General features: G+C 41.6%; 1 protein-coding gene across 1 annotated transcript; it reads right to left on the reverse strand.

Annotated features, from left to right (window-relative positions):
• Positions 1-739: 739 nt before the first annotated feature.
• On the reverse strand, positions 740-15,082 carry LOC139931593 (schwannomin-interacting protein 1). Its single transcript, XM_071925140.2, has 7 exons — positions 15,017-15,082; positions 12,142-12,251; positions 3,865-3,982; positions 3,530-3,736; positions 2,851-2,974; positions 2,296-2,389; positions 740-2,057 (listed from the first exon to the last, which is right to left on the reverse strand). Exons 1-7 carry the CDS (start codon positions 15,044-15,046, stop codon positions 2,006-2,008), a joined length of 735 nt encoding a protein of 244 aa, XP_071781241.1. The 5' UTR covers positions 15,047-15,082; the 3' UTR covers positions 740-2,005.
• Positions 15,083-17,595: the final 2,513 nt, after the last annotated feature.

The following is a 17,595-nucleotide window of genomic DNA, read 5'->3' on the forward strand; positions in this document are numbered from 1 at the left end:
GCCATTTACAGTTTTAATAATTTTCAGCTAACCATTTGAACTTGGAGATGTATATCAATCAGTTGTAGAATTAAAAAAATGATTAACAATCCCATGTTTTAGTGTTGACATTTGATCTGTGTATATAATATTTAGCTTTTAAAACTCTTGAAATACAGTTTTGTAAATTAAGTGGTATTATGCTTGTAACATATGACCACTGGAGATGGTTTCTTAATCCATATGCGTAGAAGTAATGTGTCAAATGCGTTTTTTGTATAATCAGCCTATGAGGATTTTTATTTTTATTTTTTTTTGCATCAGTAACTTTTTAATAAAAAAAAACAAACATCCAGTAACAGATTCCACGTCTTGGTAGTTTCTCTCCCCACAAGCTGTGTCTCCTCCAGCTTGTGGTTTTCCATCATTCTGGTTCTTGAAAAAACTCGGTTACATAAGTGTCTTCTATAAAGCAGAAGTTGTAAATGTTGTGATGTGTGAATGAAACTGAGAGGGGACACCATAGAGATATAACATATGATTGTGTTATATCTCTATGGGGGACACACTTTCCCATGCTGCACTTGATGAAACGGCTTCCCTCATGTATTATTTTTAAAATAAGATAACATCATGGAAAACAACCAAATAAAGACACAATCAACACACTTGAAACATTTATTATTAGATTTTTTTTCACAAATGTTATACAGTACATTTATCAAGGAAGTGTACTTTACAATAGAAAAAGAAAGCAGAGTTTAACTTAGAGAGAGTGTTAAATGACATTCTTAAAAAGCTGAGAATGAGAGTGAAAACACTATTAAACACAGCCAGACAACAAGGCATGTTGTTCATCCATCTAATAAAGCATCTTTTTTCCACATATATGTCCATAAATTCCATAAACCTTCTGAACAGATAAAATAGTAAAATGTTTAGGCCCTAACTTTTGACTCTATTGTGCATCAATAAATAGGGTATAGCATATTTAGTGTATTTTTTATTTACTGTTTATAAACAATACAGACTGGGCCAACACTGACATTTATCATGCCTCCCCTTTAGTTTTAACCTTGCCAGAATATATTTTCTGAACCCATATCTTTTGATTTTGTCTATCACACAGACAGAAAGAAGATCAATACATCCTGACAAAGGACATTTTGGCTAAATAAAGTTCAAAATGATATCCAATAAAGCTCTAAATACATCACATTAAAGCATGTGGAAATTGTGCAACAGCAGCTATTCAATTACATCCATTTGTGTGTCTAAATGATCCATACAAGACCTTGTATGGTGCAGTTGCTGCAACATTTAAACACCATTGTGAAGCAAAGCTGCAAATTCTGCACAGATAAGTGTTTCTATTGTGTGTTGCAACAGCTCAGATAGTAGGAATATATTACTGAGTTCTATTGTTAAACGGCTATAACGCAGCGCCCTTAAGTGATAGAAGAAGCGTGGAGCTGGCTGAACTGGGCAGTCTACAGACAAACTGATAGCTCCTTCTGGGATTATTATAGAGACTATCAATAAAGACACAAAGTTTATGGGTGATGGGCTCCAGTCGGTCGGGTGTGGTCCCTCTGTGGCGGTCTTCACCCTCTTTTAGACAGGCGAGCGACAGGGGGTGCAGGCTCTCCTTCCAACCCAGCATTTACATACACAAGCATACCGTGCAAAACCGTGATGAGGTAAATCAGAGCTAGGGATGGAATTAAGTCAAGAGGATTCCCTAATTCTATGAAATATGGCATGGTCAATCACGCTGGATGGGAGCAGGAAGCCTGCATGAACTGCGGCCACAACAAGAGCAGTGATCACTCAGCTTCTTCTAAACGTCCTGATGTCCTCTGACAACATCCTGGGGTGGGTGTGTGTGTGTGTGTTTGGGTGTTAATATGCTGTGTTAATTCTCCAGAGACAGTCGGCACAGATGGAGTTTCATTGGTGACACCGGTGACAGTCGATGGAGTGCGAGGTTGGGGGGGACAGACCGACACACATTTAGACAGGTTGTTTATTTAGAGACGGCTTTCTCTGCCAGGTGTCTTTGTTGGCTATGGGCGTGCCTGTCGTGACAAAGAAAAACATTCGATCAGTTACAACACAGGACACGCATCTCAAAGTACAGTTTTTACCGGACTGTGCAGTGGAGACGCAGAGAGAGAAGGACTTGGCTCACTGACAGATGCGTACAGAAGTGAAGTGAAAGGTTTCTTGGAGAGAGAGAGAGAGTTGGATAGAGAGCCAGAGAGGGGGTGGGGGGGGTGGGGTGGGGTGGGGTGGGGGGGTTGGGGGGGGTGTTACCTGGTGAGGTCCTCTATGTCCACCAGCATGGCGTCCTGCTCCACATGGAGTTCGTCCCTCATCAGCAGCAACTGCACCAGCTCCTCATTTAGACCTGCATCACAAACACAACCAAACTGTCTTTACTGTACATTATGGATGCGACTCACTAAAGACTCGTGCACTGTTGTGGGGGGAGGGGGTCATTTTGGGGGCTCAAGTGAAAAATGTAGGAGAACAGGAAAGGAATTTTGGAGCGTGATCTGTGAAAGTAATTGAAAATGTCCACACTTTGAACTTGAAGTTGCACCTTTGCGCCTCTGTCAATTTTCAAGATACCAATTTTTAGGAACATTGTGCCACTGAAATGGTAGAATTGTAGAATCCTGATGGAGGGGCAGGAGGCCTGTTGGACTTGGGGTCAAAATCCTCAACTAATTTTTGTGTCCCAGTCTGGCACTGGTTACCCATGAAACACTGACACTATCACCAGCATCGGCATTGCCAATTTGTGTGTATGTTCTAGTGTGTGTGATTGTGTGTGTGTGTGTGTGTGTGTGTGTCTGTTCCACTCACTCTGTATCTGTGAGTGTAAGTCGTTGGTGATGACTTGCAGCTGGCCCAGACTCATGTCCCTCATGTCTCCTCTCCTGAGATTCCTCTTCATCAAGCATTCGCTGATGTGGGGCAGATGTGGTAGCTGCGCAGGCACACACACACACACACACACACACACACACACACACACACACACACACACATATTGGGAATTATTATCTGCAAATGTGCAAAATGCCTGAGAGTCTTTAGTTTTGCTCTATATTTATCAAAGTTCTGTTCTGTGGAAGTAGGTTCAAGAATGTCCCATTTGTTTACCAGTCATAGGGGCTGTCTCATTTGTTTACCAGTCATAGGGGTTTTCTCTTGGTCTAGGACACACATACACACACACACACACACCCCTATAGTTTATAAACCCTGTGTGACCTTCTCCTTGGACCACGCAAGTCCCTTACCTAATCTGCATTGTGTTGTAGTTACTGTAACAGAAACTTACTGTCAATCATTTGTTTCCATTTTCACTTTGTTTTTCCTTTGTTTTTCCCCTTCACATATAGTATAGATATAGCTTTCATTACCCTAAATCATTTCCTGAAATCATCTCATGATGAAAGATAGAAAACGTCAAGGAACCCCCACCACACACATACACACACACCTCCAACCCCTTGATTTCTCTCTCTCACTGACTAACCAAATCGGCCACAGGTGAACGTCTGTGCAGTTGGATTTGCCTCTCCACCTCCACCTGCATGCGGGCCATGGGTCGCGCCAGAGCGAGAGCCACCCGCGCCTCCTCCTGGAGCCGCCGCTGCACCCGCCAGAACCCGCCGCAGTCATCTAACGGGTCCGAGTCCTCCTCCGCCGTGTCCCGGTCCGATAGAGACGAGCTCTGCTTACTCTGTAGAGGAAGTGATATAATGATATAATAACCTATGTGGTTCTCACACTTGGTTAATACAAAAGGAATGAGTGGACTACACTAAAACTAATTATAAAAACACACACAAACAATCTAAGAGTGCGTACCACGGGTGACAGCGGCGTGTCCAGACTGGTCTCTGTCCTGCTGTCCTCGGCATCACTGTCTTTGTCACTGCTGCTGTCATTGACAAAACACACCTGCAGGTTCACCCCACTCTGCAGCCTGGGGGGCAGGAGAGACACGAGGAGTTAAGAGTGTGAGAGAGGAGAATTGAAGAAGATTGCTTTAAGGCACAAAACAGGAAGAGGGCTGCTGTTATTACATTGCAAATGGAGCTCAAGCTTTATGTTTCTGGCAAAGGCAGATGGTCAACGGAAGAATCACTTCCAACATGTTTATCATTTTCAGTACAGCAATAAAGAAAACCTTTGCCTAAAGAAGCAAAACAAGTGTATGTGGAGCAATGCCATTTTTACAGTAACTTATTTACAGTAATTATACCAAGGTATCACAATTAATTTGACAATGATATATTGATGTTTAAAAATACTACATGTAGCACCTAGAAAACACACGAGTGCTATGGGAGTTATGTTAAGTTATGAGTCGATATGAGGCTATATTTCCACAAAGTCATGCTGGTGTTAATTTTGTATAGCAAACAAAGACATTTTTAAAACAAAAGGGAAAAATATTTGATGCAAACAAGTTGATGTGAAACGATGTCAAAATCATTATTATTCCCTTTAACTGATATCTCCTGAAATGATGTCAGTAACGTCACTAAGTATGACCTAATGAAATGTAGATCTCGTGTAGAGGGAACAACAGGAACTAAAAGGTATAATGAAACACCTAAATCCACAGCATGACATAATCACTCTGCTGCAGTTACATAGAAGCCATGGAAACTTCAACCTTTGCGAGCCTTTTCAAATACTCAAAACACGCACCTTCATTCACTGAGTTTCCAAACACTTTGAGAGTCTCGGAAACTTCAGTAACCCTCCTCTGACACGGGGATGAGAACAGTAGCCCACACAAGATCTCACGAACGGACGGGATGGCGGTGGAATTTCCACCTCATAGCAAGTCCAAGAGGGGGCACCTTCACCTCCAATGAAGGTCATGTGACTCTGATCCCTCCAATCAGAGCATCGGACTGATATCAGGGGTCACTTCTTCTTTTAGGAGGTCTGGACCACATGCTGACCTGCACTTCCTCAAACAGCAGAGAGCAGAGAGGGGCAAGCATGGAGGGGCGCTCCCCATTGTTTGAATAATAACGCCCCGTTCCATGAAACAGTCAAAGTGCTACACAGGTGCTTGAGTCCAAAGCTGTCATGAAAAGAATAGTAAGAGTCGTATTGGTCTAGTGGCTTTGGTCAACCATTTGTTTATGTGATGTAATGCAACTAGTTCCACTGTGTGTGTGTGTGTGTGTGTACGTATGTGCATGTATTTGTGTACACGTGTGTATGTACATGTGTATTTGTATGAGAAAGCGCATCAATTACTGTACATATAAAGACTTCTATTCCAAAATGCTATATGTCAATTTTAGGGAGAAAAAAATCCTGTAGGTTGACATTAAAAGTCTATAACATACATCAGAGCCAGTCGATATATGTTATCATTTTGGGAACCAACACATTAAATTACCTACTATTCTTTAAAAAGTGTCATAATTTGTTTAAATTTTGCTATCAATCTTTTTGGAATAATTGGTGCCACATTTTTCAAATGGTGCGTATCTCATTTTGGCATTAAACCCTTCATGTGTAAGTTGTGCCACCATGACAATTTCTTCCAAATTATGTCTTACGTCATCTGACACGCTAAGCTGGGGCATCAGTTTCAGTCTTAGCTACTTATGCAAGAGAGGTTGACCACTATGCCACCTCCGCAGTGCCTACTGCGTCTATGCTTCCTGTTTTACTGCTGATAGTAAATGACTCAGTCCCTGGCACTGACTGTAAACACTGCTGTGGCTTTCCAGGAAAGCTTTTGCTTTCCTTCTGTACACGTCTGTCGATTAAGTCCGTCACTCATTCTCCGCTTCTCTCTCTCTCTCTCTAACACACACACACACACACACACACTCATTCAGTCACTCACACACACATTGGCTTACTCGCCCACATTACACTGTGCTGTCTGTAAAGGATTCATTGTTCCAAAGAGGTCCTCAAAAAGGACCTAATGTTAGTCACACTTTTTACAGTATGTATGTCATATAATTTCAGTTAGCTCATAGATAAACTGAGCTGCTGAACTGCTCCCTCTCCTGGCTGTCAAATGCTCAAACACCAAGTCTATATTTGGCATCTAGGCAGATCATAAGCTGTTGTAGATATTGGAAAACAAACCATCCCCACTGAGACAATTAGAAAACTTGATGCTACAAGAGAAAGTGGAAAATCGTTTTTTTTTTCATTGGAAACATCAAAGTCTGTGTCCCGCACACATAAGAGGGTTAAACCAAAACTTTACCACCAGTAAATGGCACACAGATACTCCAATATATATCTGGCACACAGATACTCCAATTTCTACTTGCAACTACGTACCGCACTGCGTACTTATGGAGTACTAGGGGGGAGTAGTTTGGGATTTCATCCAATCACTAAAATCCTCAAACAAGTTGCTAAAGGAGTGGTCTCAAACCTTTATAAGTTCATCTTAAAACATAAACAATTAGCCCTTTCCTTAAATACTTTGTGGATACGAGATTTATCACCATTTATATTAGATATTAATTGGCAGTTAGTATGGTCAAATAGCATTCTTTCATCAAGGAATCTCGATCACCAATTCATTCATTATAAGTTCATACACAGATTCTATCATTCTCCTAGGAAACTCTCCCAAATGAAAATACTTCAATCTCCTAATTGTTCATTTTCCCCTTATGGTAAGCCAGGGACATATATTCACATGATATGGGAATGTCCGAAAGTAATGGATTTCTGGAAAATGGGTTGATGGGTCAGCCAGAAACACTACCTTATGTTTGACATTGGCTCTTCTCATGTGTTCTCCTTTCTCTTTAGTCTTGCCTCACTAATATTTTGTTTTATTTTTATTTACTTATTTATTTTTGTTGTTGTTACTTTGTTTAATGTATGTATATCTGAATATTGCATACCATCACCTTGATTAATACCTGAGGCAAGTAATATATGGTGTATTTTAGGGAAGGTGTAATGTCTACGACTATGTACTATCATATACCAAATAGAAGTGTTCTGATGATCCTTGTTTTATTATATGATATAAATAATTAAAAACAATTGATCACAAAAAAAAAGAGGGTTAAACCAATATATTGGTTTGCCAATGTATAGTGCCCTTTTATTAAATATTGGATATCAGCAGCAGGGTTGGGGGTGAATTCATGAATGAACACATCAATTCCAATTCAACTGAGGAATTGGAATTTGAAAAATCCTACAGGAAACAGAATTGGAATTGAATTGGAATTTCAGTAAGTAGAAATTAATTAAATGAAATTCTGTGAAATTCCAAGTTTTCTTGTTTTTTCTTACCCCATATCTGAGATTACATGTAGTGTTTTATATTATAAATACTGAATATCATAAAATGTTAAAGGTACCCTTCAGGTGGTATTTGATGCATAACATGTAATAATACATACATTGTGATTGAATGTATTTGTTTTGTTGAACTGTCTTTTATTTGATTCCTAATAATTTATTTATAATGTTTAGCAAGTCAAGACAACCTCTCTTAGAAGTGGAATTTCATGAAATTTAATGGAATTAAATTCTGTTTCCTGTCATTCCAATTCCAATTCTGTTTCCTTAGAGCTGGGTGACATTCCAATTCCAGGAACTGAATTGGAATTTACCATGCATTCTGAATTGATGATTGAGAATGCATGATCAGCTGATCATGAACTGATCAGCAGGTCATGTGGTCCACTGCTGATATAATGGAGGTTCCTCACTGACCACAGCTACATACAAACAGTCAATAAAAACTGCAATGAAATTTTATTTTCATTGCAGGTTTAATTTCATTTTATTATAGGTTTTATTTAATTTATTTAATTGATCAATATATATATTTTTTTAATACACCAATTCTTAATCTATCCCACAGTTTTTTTTTCGAGATAATATAATACTCACAGTCAAGATGGCAGCTTAGGTGAACCCGTGTGCTTTAGGGTACTGAAAAGTTGTAAATGTTTGTATAAGTTTCCTAGATCAGTGTCTAGTTCATTGAATGTAGCAAATAAATCACTTAAGTACATTTAAGGCCTCCAGTTTTTATGTTAGTCAAAGTATAACGAACAAACACAACCGCACCCTCGGCGAAACTGAGGGCTCGGCTGAGCCTTCCGTCCACCGCCCGGTGTGGATTGGATCGGATTTCCATTTTCCGCGGCGGCTGCCTGTTTTCGAATTGCTGGAGGCACATTCCCAGGACGGGGCCGAACGCTGCACCCCACACCAGCCACTGCTTATCCAAGCGGAGCCAGCACTAACACCGGAAGCAGATGAGGAAACGAAACGAAGCGGACGAGACAAGGTGGTCGCAGATTGTTCTCCACGAGGCACATCACCACACACACTGGGAGATAGACAGGGCTTGTCTACTCCCGGGCAATTGGTGAGTTTTACCCAATTATTTGCATGTGTGTTGGAAGAGTGGAGAGCAGCAGTGACGTGAAGCGGCCGGCTGGTGGAACCAGCTACTCTGCATTAGCACTGGTGTTAGTGGAGTTGATGTGTGCGGGTGTGACTGGAGTGGGCATTTGGGTGTTTTGTTGGACTCATTCATCAAACCTACATATTGTTGGAGGGGATATTGTGTGTTGTTGGTGAACAGCCTACTGGCAGTAGTTTCTTGTTTTGCAGTTGAGCGGCCTATACTGCGGGAGGTGAGCTCCCCAAAGAACCAATAAGGTCAAGAACTGTTTCCAAGAAGACTCTGCTGCTGCGACGGCTGCTGGAGCGGCTGCTCAAATGTCCACATTTCACACAATGTTCCTATCAAAAGACTGGTTGTTCCACACTGCCCTCCTATTGTTGACTCTTAACATATTCATATATAGCCCAGTCTACGATGACAATGAACCCCGACTTGCACATACCATATATCAGCATTGGTCATGTACCATGTCTCATTTGTCCCTGGTTAATAACCTTTCAAGGCCTGCTGTTAAGTATGTTTTATGCAATGTTTGTGCTCCAGGCAATTTTATTTTAGTAAATTCTGATGCATTTATACCCCCTGGCCAATCTTACGCCATGTGTAATGACGCGCGCCACAGCTCTACTGGTAAAGTTTTTAAGTTAAAGTTTCGATTTTTGCTTACCCTGTTGCTTTTAATGTCTGGACATGTTAAGCCAAACCCTGGGCCAACTCTCCATTGCTCCAATTTATCTAGCCTACTCCCTCTGACTTTAAAGAACGAAATGGCCTTGGTTTACTACATATGAATGTTAGAAGTCTTGTTCCCAAGATTGATTTAATTAGACTCTGGGTACATACCTCGGACCCTGATATCGTGGTTCTGTCCGAGACCTGCTGAACAAATCTGTTTCTGACTCCTCTATACTGATTGATGGTTACAATCTGTTTCGTACTGATCGCCCAAGTAAAGGTGGTGGTGTTGTCATTTTTGTGAAGGTCTAGGTGTCTAGGTTTAGCTGCTCAGTTACCAAATCAATCTCGACTCCTAAGCTCTTTGAGTTTCTGTCAGTCAAGATTGCTTTGTCTTCCACGTCTCACCTAACAGTCGTCGGCTGTTACAAAGCTCATCAATCTCTGATAATTTAAACAACCCTGCGAAATTCTGGAAAACAACTAAATCCCTGTCAAACCCTGTTGCTTCTACTGTCCTACCCCAACAAATTGTTCATGATGCTCAGACAATTACTAATAAAGGTGACATTGTTGATTTTGTTAACCAACACTTTATTAATGCAGGGAATCTATTTGATCACACCTATCCTAGCGCTGATTCTAATGCTTATGTCTCTCCCTTCCCCCCAGCAGGTGACTGCTTCTCTGGTTCACCCGCCCCTCCGAGCAGAGGAGGTGATGTTGAGTCGTCTCCCCTCCAGGACAGAGGGGGTGGTGCTAGCTCACTAACCCCACCGGTCCCCACCGGTCCCCACCCCCACTGGTGGGGACCGGTTTGACTTTGAGTACATTTCCTTTTCCCGGGTGCTCAAGGTTCTCAAAGGAATTGACCCTAGGTAGCCATCTGGTCCTGATGGTCTTGACCCCTCTCTTTTGAGACTGGCAGCAGACATAATAGCTGAACCTTTAACACACATTTTTAATCTGTCTCTTTCTACTAATACCATTCCAGATATTTGGAAATCAACCTTTGTCTTGCCTCTCTTAAAAGGGGGGGACCCCTCTGTTCTTAATAATTACCACCCAATCTCTAAGCTCTCTGTACTCGCTAAGAGTCTTTAGTAAATGCTCAACTTAAGGTCTTTCTGCAAAAGCAAAATATTTTAAGTTCTGCTCAGGCTTTAGGGCCCAACATAGCACTGCGGCCACTCTGGTGCTAAATGACATTATCCAAGCTCTTGACAAGAAAATGAGCTGTGCTGCCCTATTCATTGACTTGTCAAAAGCCTTCGACACAGTTGATCATTCTATCCTGCTTGAGAGACTTTTGGATATTGGTTTGAGCACTAATGCTGTTAGTTGGTTTAATAACTATCTCTCTAACAGAACCCAGAGTGTTCTGGCAGATGGTCACAGTTCGGAACCCTTGTTGGTTAGGAGGGGGGTCCCGCAGGGCTCCATTCTCGGTCCAGTTCTCTTCACAATCTACATAAACACCATTGGCTCAGCTGTGCAAAATTCTAAAATTCATCTTTATGCTGATGACACGGTTGTTTATTGTTTTGCCCCCACCCTAACTCAAACTACCCAGTATCTCCAGCAGTCTTTTAACATGATACAGGCCACACTCGCTGATCATAAACTGGTTTTAAACGCAGACAAAACTAAGGTCATGTTATTTCACCAAATCTCGCTCCCAGACTATTTCCACCATTGTCAGAAAGTCTCTGCCTATAAATACCTAGGTTTATGGATTGACGAGAAGCTTACATTTAAATTTCACATTGAAAAATTGGTGAAAAAACTGAGAGTGAAACTTGGTTTTAATTTTAGAAATAGATCCTGTTTTACCTGGCAGGCCAGGAAGAAATTGGTTATTGCTACTTTTCTGCCAATGATTGATTATGGAGATGTTATGCATGCCTCTACGACCACACTGCACGCCCTTGATACTGTGTATCACAGTGCTTTACGCTTTATCACAGATGCTAAATCCCTTACTCATCACTGCCATCTTTACGAGAGGGCTGGTTTGGCCTCCCTTGGTTTCCGTAGATGGTTCCACTGGCACTCCTTTATATACAAAGCCATTATAGGTAGACTCCCTGGTTACCTCTGCAGTCTCTTAAACTGGAATTGACTCATTGCTTTTTACTGTACCACGCCCATCCACTGAGTTTGGAAAGATGGCAGTCAGTTACTCTGCCCCCTGGTGCTGGATCCTCCTTCAGAAGGATGCCAAGTTAGATGCTCTCATTCCCATAGGTGATTTTAAAGGTCTGCTCCAATCAATTAAGTCTGAAAGTTGCACACGTTTCAATAATCCTCATCCCTAGTTCTCCCATTCTATTCTGTGTCTGTCTCCTGCTCTTCTAAGCGGGAGTCAGATGCAGGGAGATGAGTTTTCTTACTCCTCCCCCCCTTGCCCTACCTTTCTCTTTCCCTTCCTCCTCATTTTACTACAATAGGTCACGCTAAATGGATATTGCATAATGTGATACAGTTGTTGTACTTACTGTATGTATTATTATGTTATTTATTGTTGTGTCTTTGTTTTGTTGCTCTTTGTCATTGTGTATTGGCTGCAGCTTTTGACTTGCCCCAGGGCTCCCTTGAAAAAGAGATTTCGATCTCAATGGGACTCACCTGGTTAAATAAAGGATAAATAAATAAATAAAAAAGTTTCCCTGCCATTGAATAGGTGGGGTGGGTTACCCTGCATTAGCTGCTAACCCTAAAATAATGTAATTAGTATGAGTTTGAATAGAGAGCTTTGGTGTCCCATGGTCTAAAAGCTGTTTCAGAGGCTTTCTCATCCTGCCAAGAATAAAATCAGGTGGGAAACACTGATTTTTTTGGCTTGAAAATGGAAAATTTTAAAGATATTGAATATTCACACAAAATATCGGCTATCGGTCACTGGAACACAAAAATATCAGTATCAGCCTTCAAAAACCCATATCGATTGAACCCTATTACACACACACACACACACACACACACACACACACACACACACACACAAGCACACTATCCAAACCCACCGAGAGGATGGGCCGTTCTTGCTGCAGCTGGTGTAAATGACTGGCTCGTCGTCATAGAAACTGCCAAGGGCAAGTTTCTGCCTGATGGACTCTCTCTCATTGCGCTGGGCCTGCCAGACACACAGGGAAAAATGTACATAAATACAAAGAATATTGATAAAAGCACTGCAATAGTAATGCTATCTCTGCTTGATGGACCCACAGAGAGGAATATACAGTATATAAAGTGTATACATCGATTTAAATTATATTAGAAATATTTGTATGGTACCAAAATGATAACAATGCCATTTCTGATTCATAGACTAGTATCATTATTCTCAGGCCTGATAGAAAGACAAAAATATTAAATTTCTTAAGAGTCATACCAATTATATCAAGCTATTTCGAAGGCAGTGGAGGTAGAGAGACAAATAAGCTTTGCCATGATACTTATGCAGCAATACACATGTTTAGTATGATTATGGTATACTGACATTTGTCATGTTTATGATTCATGTTGACAAGTCAGCAGCTCTTGAGAACCAAGAGAAACAGAGAGTTTGCCATGGCTGCATCAGACACAGTTAAGTGAAAAAGGGAATAGATGGTCAAGAGGAAGAAGAAGAGGAAGACAGGAGAAGAGAAGCTTGATAATGAAAGCAAAGAAAGCTTAGTGGAATCTGAAAAGAGGGACAAAAGTGGGATGGATGATGTAGGGAGAGATGGAGGGAGCAATTTCATGCAATCTGATTTCCTGCTAGAGGTGGAAAACCACTGCTGACCGAATGAGCCAAGAGGTCAAGAAAGAACAATGAATGCCACAAGCCAGATACACAAACACATACACATCTACAGACATGTGTGTAATCACACACACACACACACACACTAATCTATATATACCCCACAGGATGTCTACATCAGTAAGCATAAAATATTGCACATTCACACATTAAGACACCCTAGTTGTAGGTTCACTGACCAGAAATATGTTGAATATTTTTTAAAGAGAGCAGGTTGTGTATCCTCCCTCTGCATTATATATATATATTTTTTTTTCTGTCTAAAATGGTACAATGAATATAGACAGGCAAGCAAAAAGAAAACAATGTTGAGCTGTTACTTGAACATGCTATATTTATCAACAGACAACCACCATAATACATCTTCCAAAATACCATACTAAAGCATAATCATGAGACAAGTCACACAACTAGTAACAAGTAAAAAGAATGCTATTGTACTATGGAGAAATTTCACATACAGCAACCACAGCTCATCTAATAACAAAGGGATATGTACATTCCTACTGGCCTTCCTAACCATTAGTACAGTATCTTAATTTAGCCCATTAAGAGTAAAGCAGGTAACAAAAAAATTAACTCATCACACTTTGAGGTCTTTTGTAACAGCCTGCGTCACAGGATGCTAATTGTTGTGAGGCGATCAATACTGGTCCTTTTGCTCACCATTAACAGTCCATCATCAATTGATAGCAGCTAATCTATTTAATGGTTAAAAATGCCACGTCATTCTGACGATAGTAAAAAATGCCACGTCATCCTGCATTCGTATTTGGCAAATTCTTGCACTCGATCTGTCTCACTTGATTGTCATTTTCTCTCCTCCTCCCATTTATTCCAGTTAGATCAGACATGCTGTGTATAAGTTTCACTGTCCTAGTTTGCTTTTCTCCCTTTTCTCTTTTTCTTCTTCTCTCTAGCTCCCTCTCCTTCTCTGATCTTCAGCATCATTTATCATTTTCAGTTCATCTCACCTTCCACTCTAAAAATAGCTCCCCTCTCCCTAGATTCCTCATTTCATGTCTTTTTGTCGACGAAACACATTTTCCTCTAGGTAGGCCATTAGAGCTGTATGAAATTTCTAGTACGTACATTCTCCGTCTTCGAGTCTCACTGCAGAGAACCGCTGAACAACATGCTGCTTCGACACGACATGGTTTTCTATTCTGGCACCTCACTGGGGAAAGTATATTTATATTCTAGGACTGTGCCAAGTGCCTATATCTCCCAAGGCAGCCTACTCACTCTGCCTGTGACACACACACACACAAACCCAAGAACACAGGTGTGCACACACACGCACGCAGACAACTACATTCCCTATCAGCCATAGAATAACACCATGCAAGAATACATATGCCATGAAAATATACACAACAGCTCTTGATATCCTCAATAACCCATGATGTAGATAACAGTCCAAATTGGCAGTGCTTCTCTCACAAATACACACACACAAAACCATCTCCACACACACAAACACACACACTAATACATTCGCCCTCTCTTCGTGACGCATCATTAGATGAGGCTGTGATGTAAGAGCATAAATCACAGTTGTCTGCCTACACTCTCCAACCAACGCTCTGCCTCCTGTTCCTCCACTACAGCAAGTCAGGTGTCCTACTGACCAGCCAGACTGTCTACACACACACACACACACACACACAAACACATAAACATACCATAACACTAACATATTAACACGCAAAATGTTTTACTCTTCCAGAGGAAAACACACTACTTATCATCAGTGTAAATGTATCAGAATAATCTCATACTGTATCCATGAGAAACTACAAAAACAAACACAGTATAGTATGATTATACATACACCATCTATATGTACAGATGAGGTACTCTACTATGTACTGAAGAGGTGTAAAAATACAGATAACCAGGTAAAGATCACATATGAACACACCCTCACCCGTAACAATCGCACATACACTCATCCAGTATGGCTGATTCACCTACAGCAGCAGCACACACCTATGGTGGATAGCTATTACCTATAAATATTTTCATACATATAGGTGCTACACCTCAAAATAAAACACACATGCACATACGCACACAAATCCACACACCTGGTAAACGCGTTTCTCCTGGTGCACCATTCTTCAGCACATCGTACATAGAGCCGCCCTGCCCTTCTCTACACTGCAGTGAAGCTAGACCCTGGAGACCCTCTCATATACTGCAGCTACGTGCAGGAGAGGGAGGGAGGGAAGGAGGAGAGGACAGGGAGGGAGGGGAGGAGAGAGCGGGGAGGTAGGAGGGGGATGAGGGAGCCAGAGGAAGGAGTGGGAAGAGACGGAAGGGGAGGGGGAAATGGAGGAGGGAGGGGAGAGAGAGAGAGAGAGAGACAGAGAGAGATTGTGTGGCGCTGATAGGTCTATGTGGGCACTCTGCTCTCTGCTCAGCACTGCCACTGCTTTCAAGATCTGTTATCTGTGCCTCCATCTTCCTCTCTCTCTCTCTCTCTCTCTCTTTCTCTCTCTCTCTCTCCCTCTATCCTTTCTCTATCATCACTTCATCTTTCCTTTAGTGAGAGGAAAAGAACAAATAGCAGATGCTAGAAAAAAGAACTGCATCACAATAAGAGGAGACAGACGCTTATGGATCTACAGAGACAGGGAAATGCACACAGAGTGCTTGGCTGCCTAGTGAGGTGAGCCATATGGTGCGGTAGAAGGCCAAGCTAAACATAATCTGATAAATGAGACTGTAACACTGCAATACAACACCATTAGAGAGGCTGTGGCTGTTCGGCAATAGCTCATCTGATAAATGTTCCAGCACATAAAATCAACTAAGCAGTTTTGAGTAACATTGACATGGCATCCGCATCTGTTCATTTGGTCTGAGAGCAGTACATTTTTAATTGCACATCATCCATTTGTTTTGTCTCCTAAAGGAATCTCCTGCTCTCCCATTCCACATCAAAGATTCAAGTGTGATGAGCCGTAATAGAGAGACAAGGCTCAGGGGCACTTGCCTGCACGTGCATGCAGAAAAACAAATATACACACACACATACACACACGTACACATACACACACACAGTTAGGTCCCACTGTGCTGTGTCATGATGCTGCAGCGGCTGATTAAACAAGATAACATTTTGAGTCATCCTTCATCTTTCATTATCGTGAAGCTCTGGTCTCAGAGGCCAAACACATCCTCCGCTAGCATTCTCAATCCCACAATGCCATGCATTTCTCTTGCTGGGCACACTCAGTGGCAACGCTAGGCCTAGATCTTTTCTCAAGTATGGATAATATAATCATATATGTATAGCAACCATATTTTCCATCACTGAATTCCCCAGGATTGAATATGCGGTTGAGTACACCTTGCTTTTTATGTTATCAGCTTTTGTCCTTGTAATTTTCTTTCAATCGCAATTACTGGCTTGAGATGGATTAACGCAAGGAACAGTGTGATATGATATTAATTCAGTTTGTTAGTATATGTATCGTCATTGTTTTGAGAGAAGAGGTAGAATTATATGGGAGTCTGCTGGAGAGAACTGGGTGAGGTGTACTGGAATGTGTTTGTCAGAGCAAATGGACTCAGAGGGAGCCAGACCACGCCGTTCAGTGTCTGTGTGTGTCAGAGAGAGAGAGAGAGAGAGAGGGAGAGAAAGAGAGATCACTCACAGAGATGCTGGACAGTCTGGGTCGACTCCCACTGTAGCAGTCTTCTGCCTGTGGTGCAAAGATATCCTGGAGCTCCTCAGCCCAACTGCGACTGTTCACCATGCAGCCTCTTCCTCCTCTGTTGTGCTGAATGTCAGAGTTGCCATTATCTCCAGAGTCCACCCACCAATGTCCTGCGGTCTTCCTTATGAATACCTCTCCCTCCTCTTCCTCAACCATGTCCACATCATAGTCCTCCATACAGGCAAACTCTGAGGAGTGGGAGGAGCAAGTCTCGGGGCTGGGGGAGGGGCTTAGAGTCCAGGCTGGGAATGTGGCCAGAGACAGACTGAGGATAATCACAGGTCAGTTCAGACGCAGATCCCTGACACAAATCAATCGCTTTAATCTAGAGGAAAATCAATCACTTTAATTTCCATTGTGGCGTCAGGTTTCCTGTGGTCCTTGTAGAGATAAAATACAGTAATAAATATAAATACAGCAACACTGGCTCGGATTGAAAATGTTGGCAATGTTCTTTGTTAAAACATTTCCCCATGCACTCAGTATTAAGTATGTGGTCAGTCTGCGGTCTTTCTTTATTCTACTTTTTATTCTTCTTCAGTCTCTGAATATGAACAGAAGTCATTCAAGAAAAAAGAAAAAAACATAAATTCTGCCAAACCACTTATCGAACCTCAAATGCATAAATGGTGGATAGTCTAGCATCCTGAATTTTTATCACCTGTAAAACAGAATGTAAATAGCACTCACGTTCATTGTAGAGATGCAACCACTCCTTAAGATGCTTGAGATGAAAGTGCCAAAGCAGCAATTGAACCAAAACAAAGATAAGCACAGGGACAAACCATTGTGTTGCGTGAAAGGACAGCTGCTGCTGCTGCTGCTGCTGCTGGACAGAGACAGAATGATGATCGCCTGAGGACGGATTTTAGGATCTCTTGCTGCGTCTGTTGTAGAGTTCTTGAATTGGAACTCAGTGCCCTACAAAATCCAGGCGGCTG

The sequence above is a fragment of the Centroberyx gerrardi genome, chromosome 13 (genome assembly GCF_048128805.1).
Source record: "Centroberyx gerrardi isolate f3 chromosome 13, fCenGer3.hap1.cur.20231027, whole genome shotgun sequence".
NCBI lineage: Eukaryota > Metazoa > Chordata > Actinopteri > Beryciformes > Berycidae > Centroberyx > Centroberyx gerrardi.

What these genes read in the sequence shown, in the direction of transcription:
- LOC139931593 (XM_071925140.2), bottom strand. Translation starts at nt 15,046, where the DNA reads ATGGTGCACCAGGAGAAACGCGTTTACCAG. An exon ending in ACACGCCGCTGTCACCCGTG is followed by an intron (nt 3,737 to 3,864) that starts GTACGCACTCTT and finishes CTTCCTCTACAG; the next exon opens with AGTAAGCAGAGCTCGTCTCT. An exon ending in GTTCACCTGTGGCCGATTTG is followed by an intron (nt 2,975 to 3,529) that starts GTTAGTCAGTGA and finishes GTGCCTGCGCAG; the next exon opens with CTACCACATCTGCCCCACAT.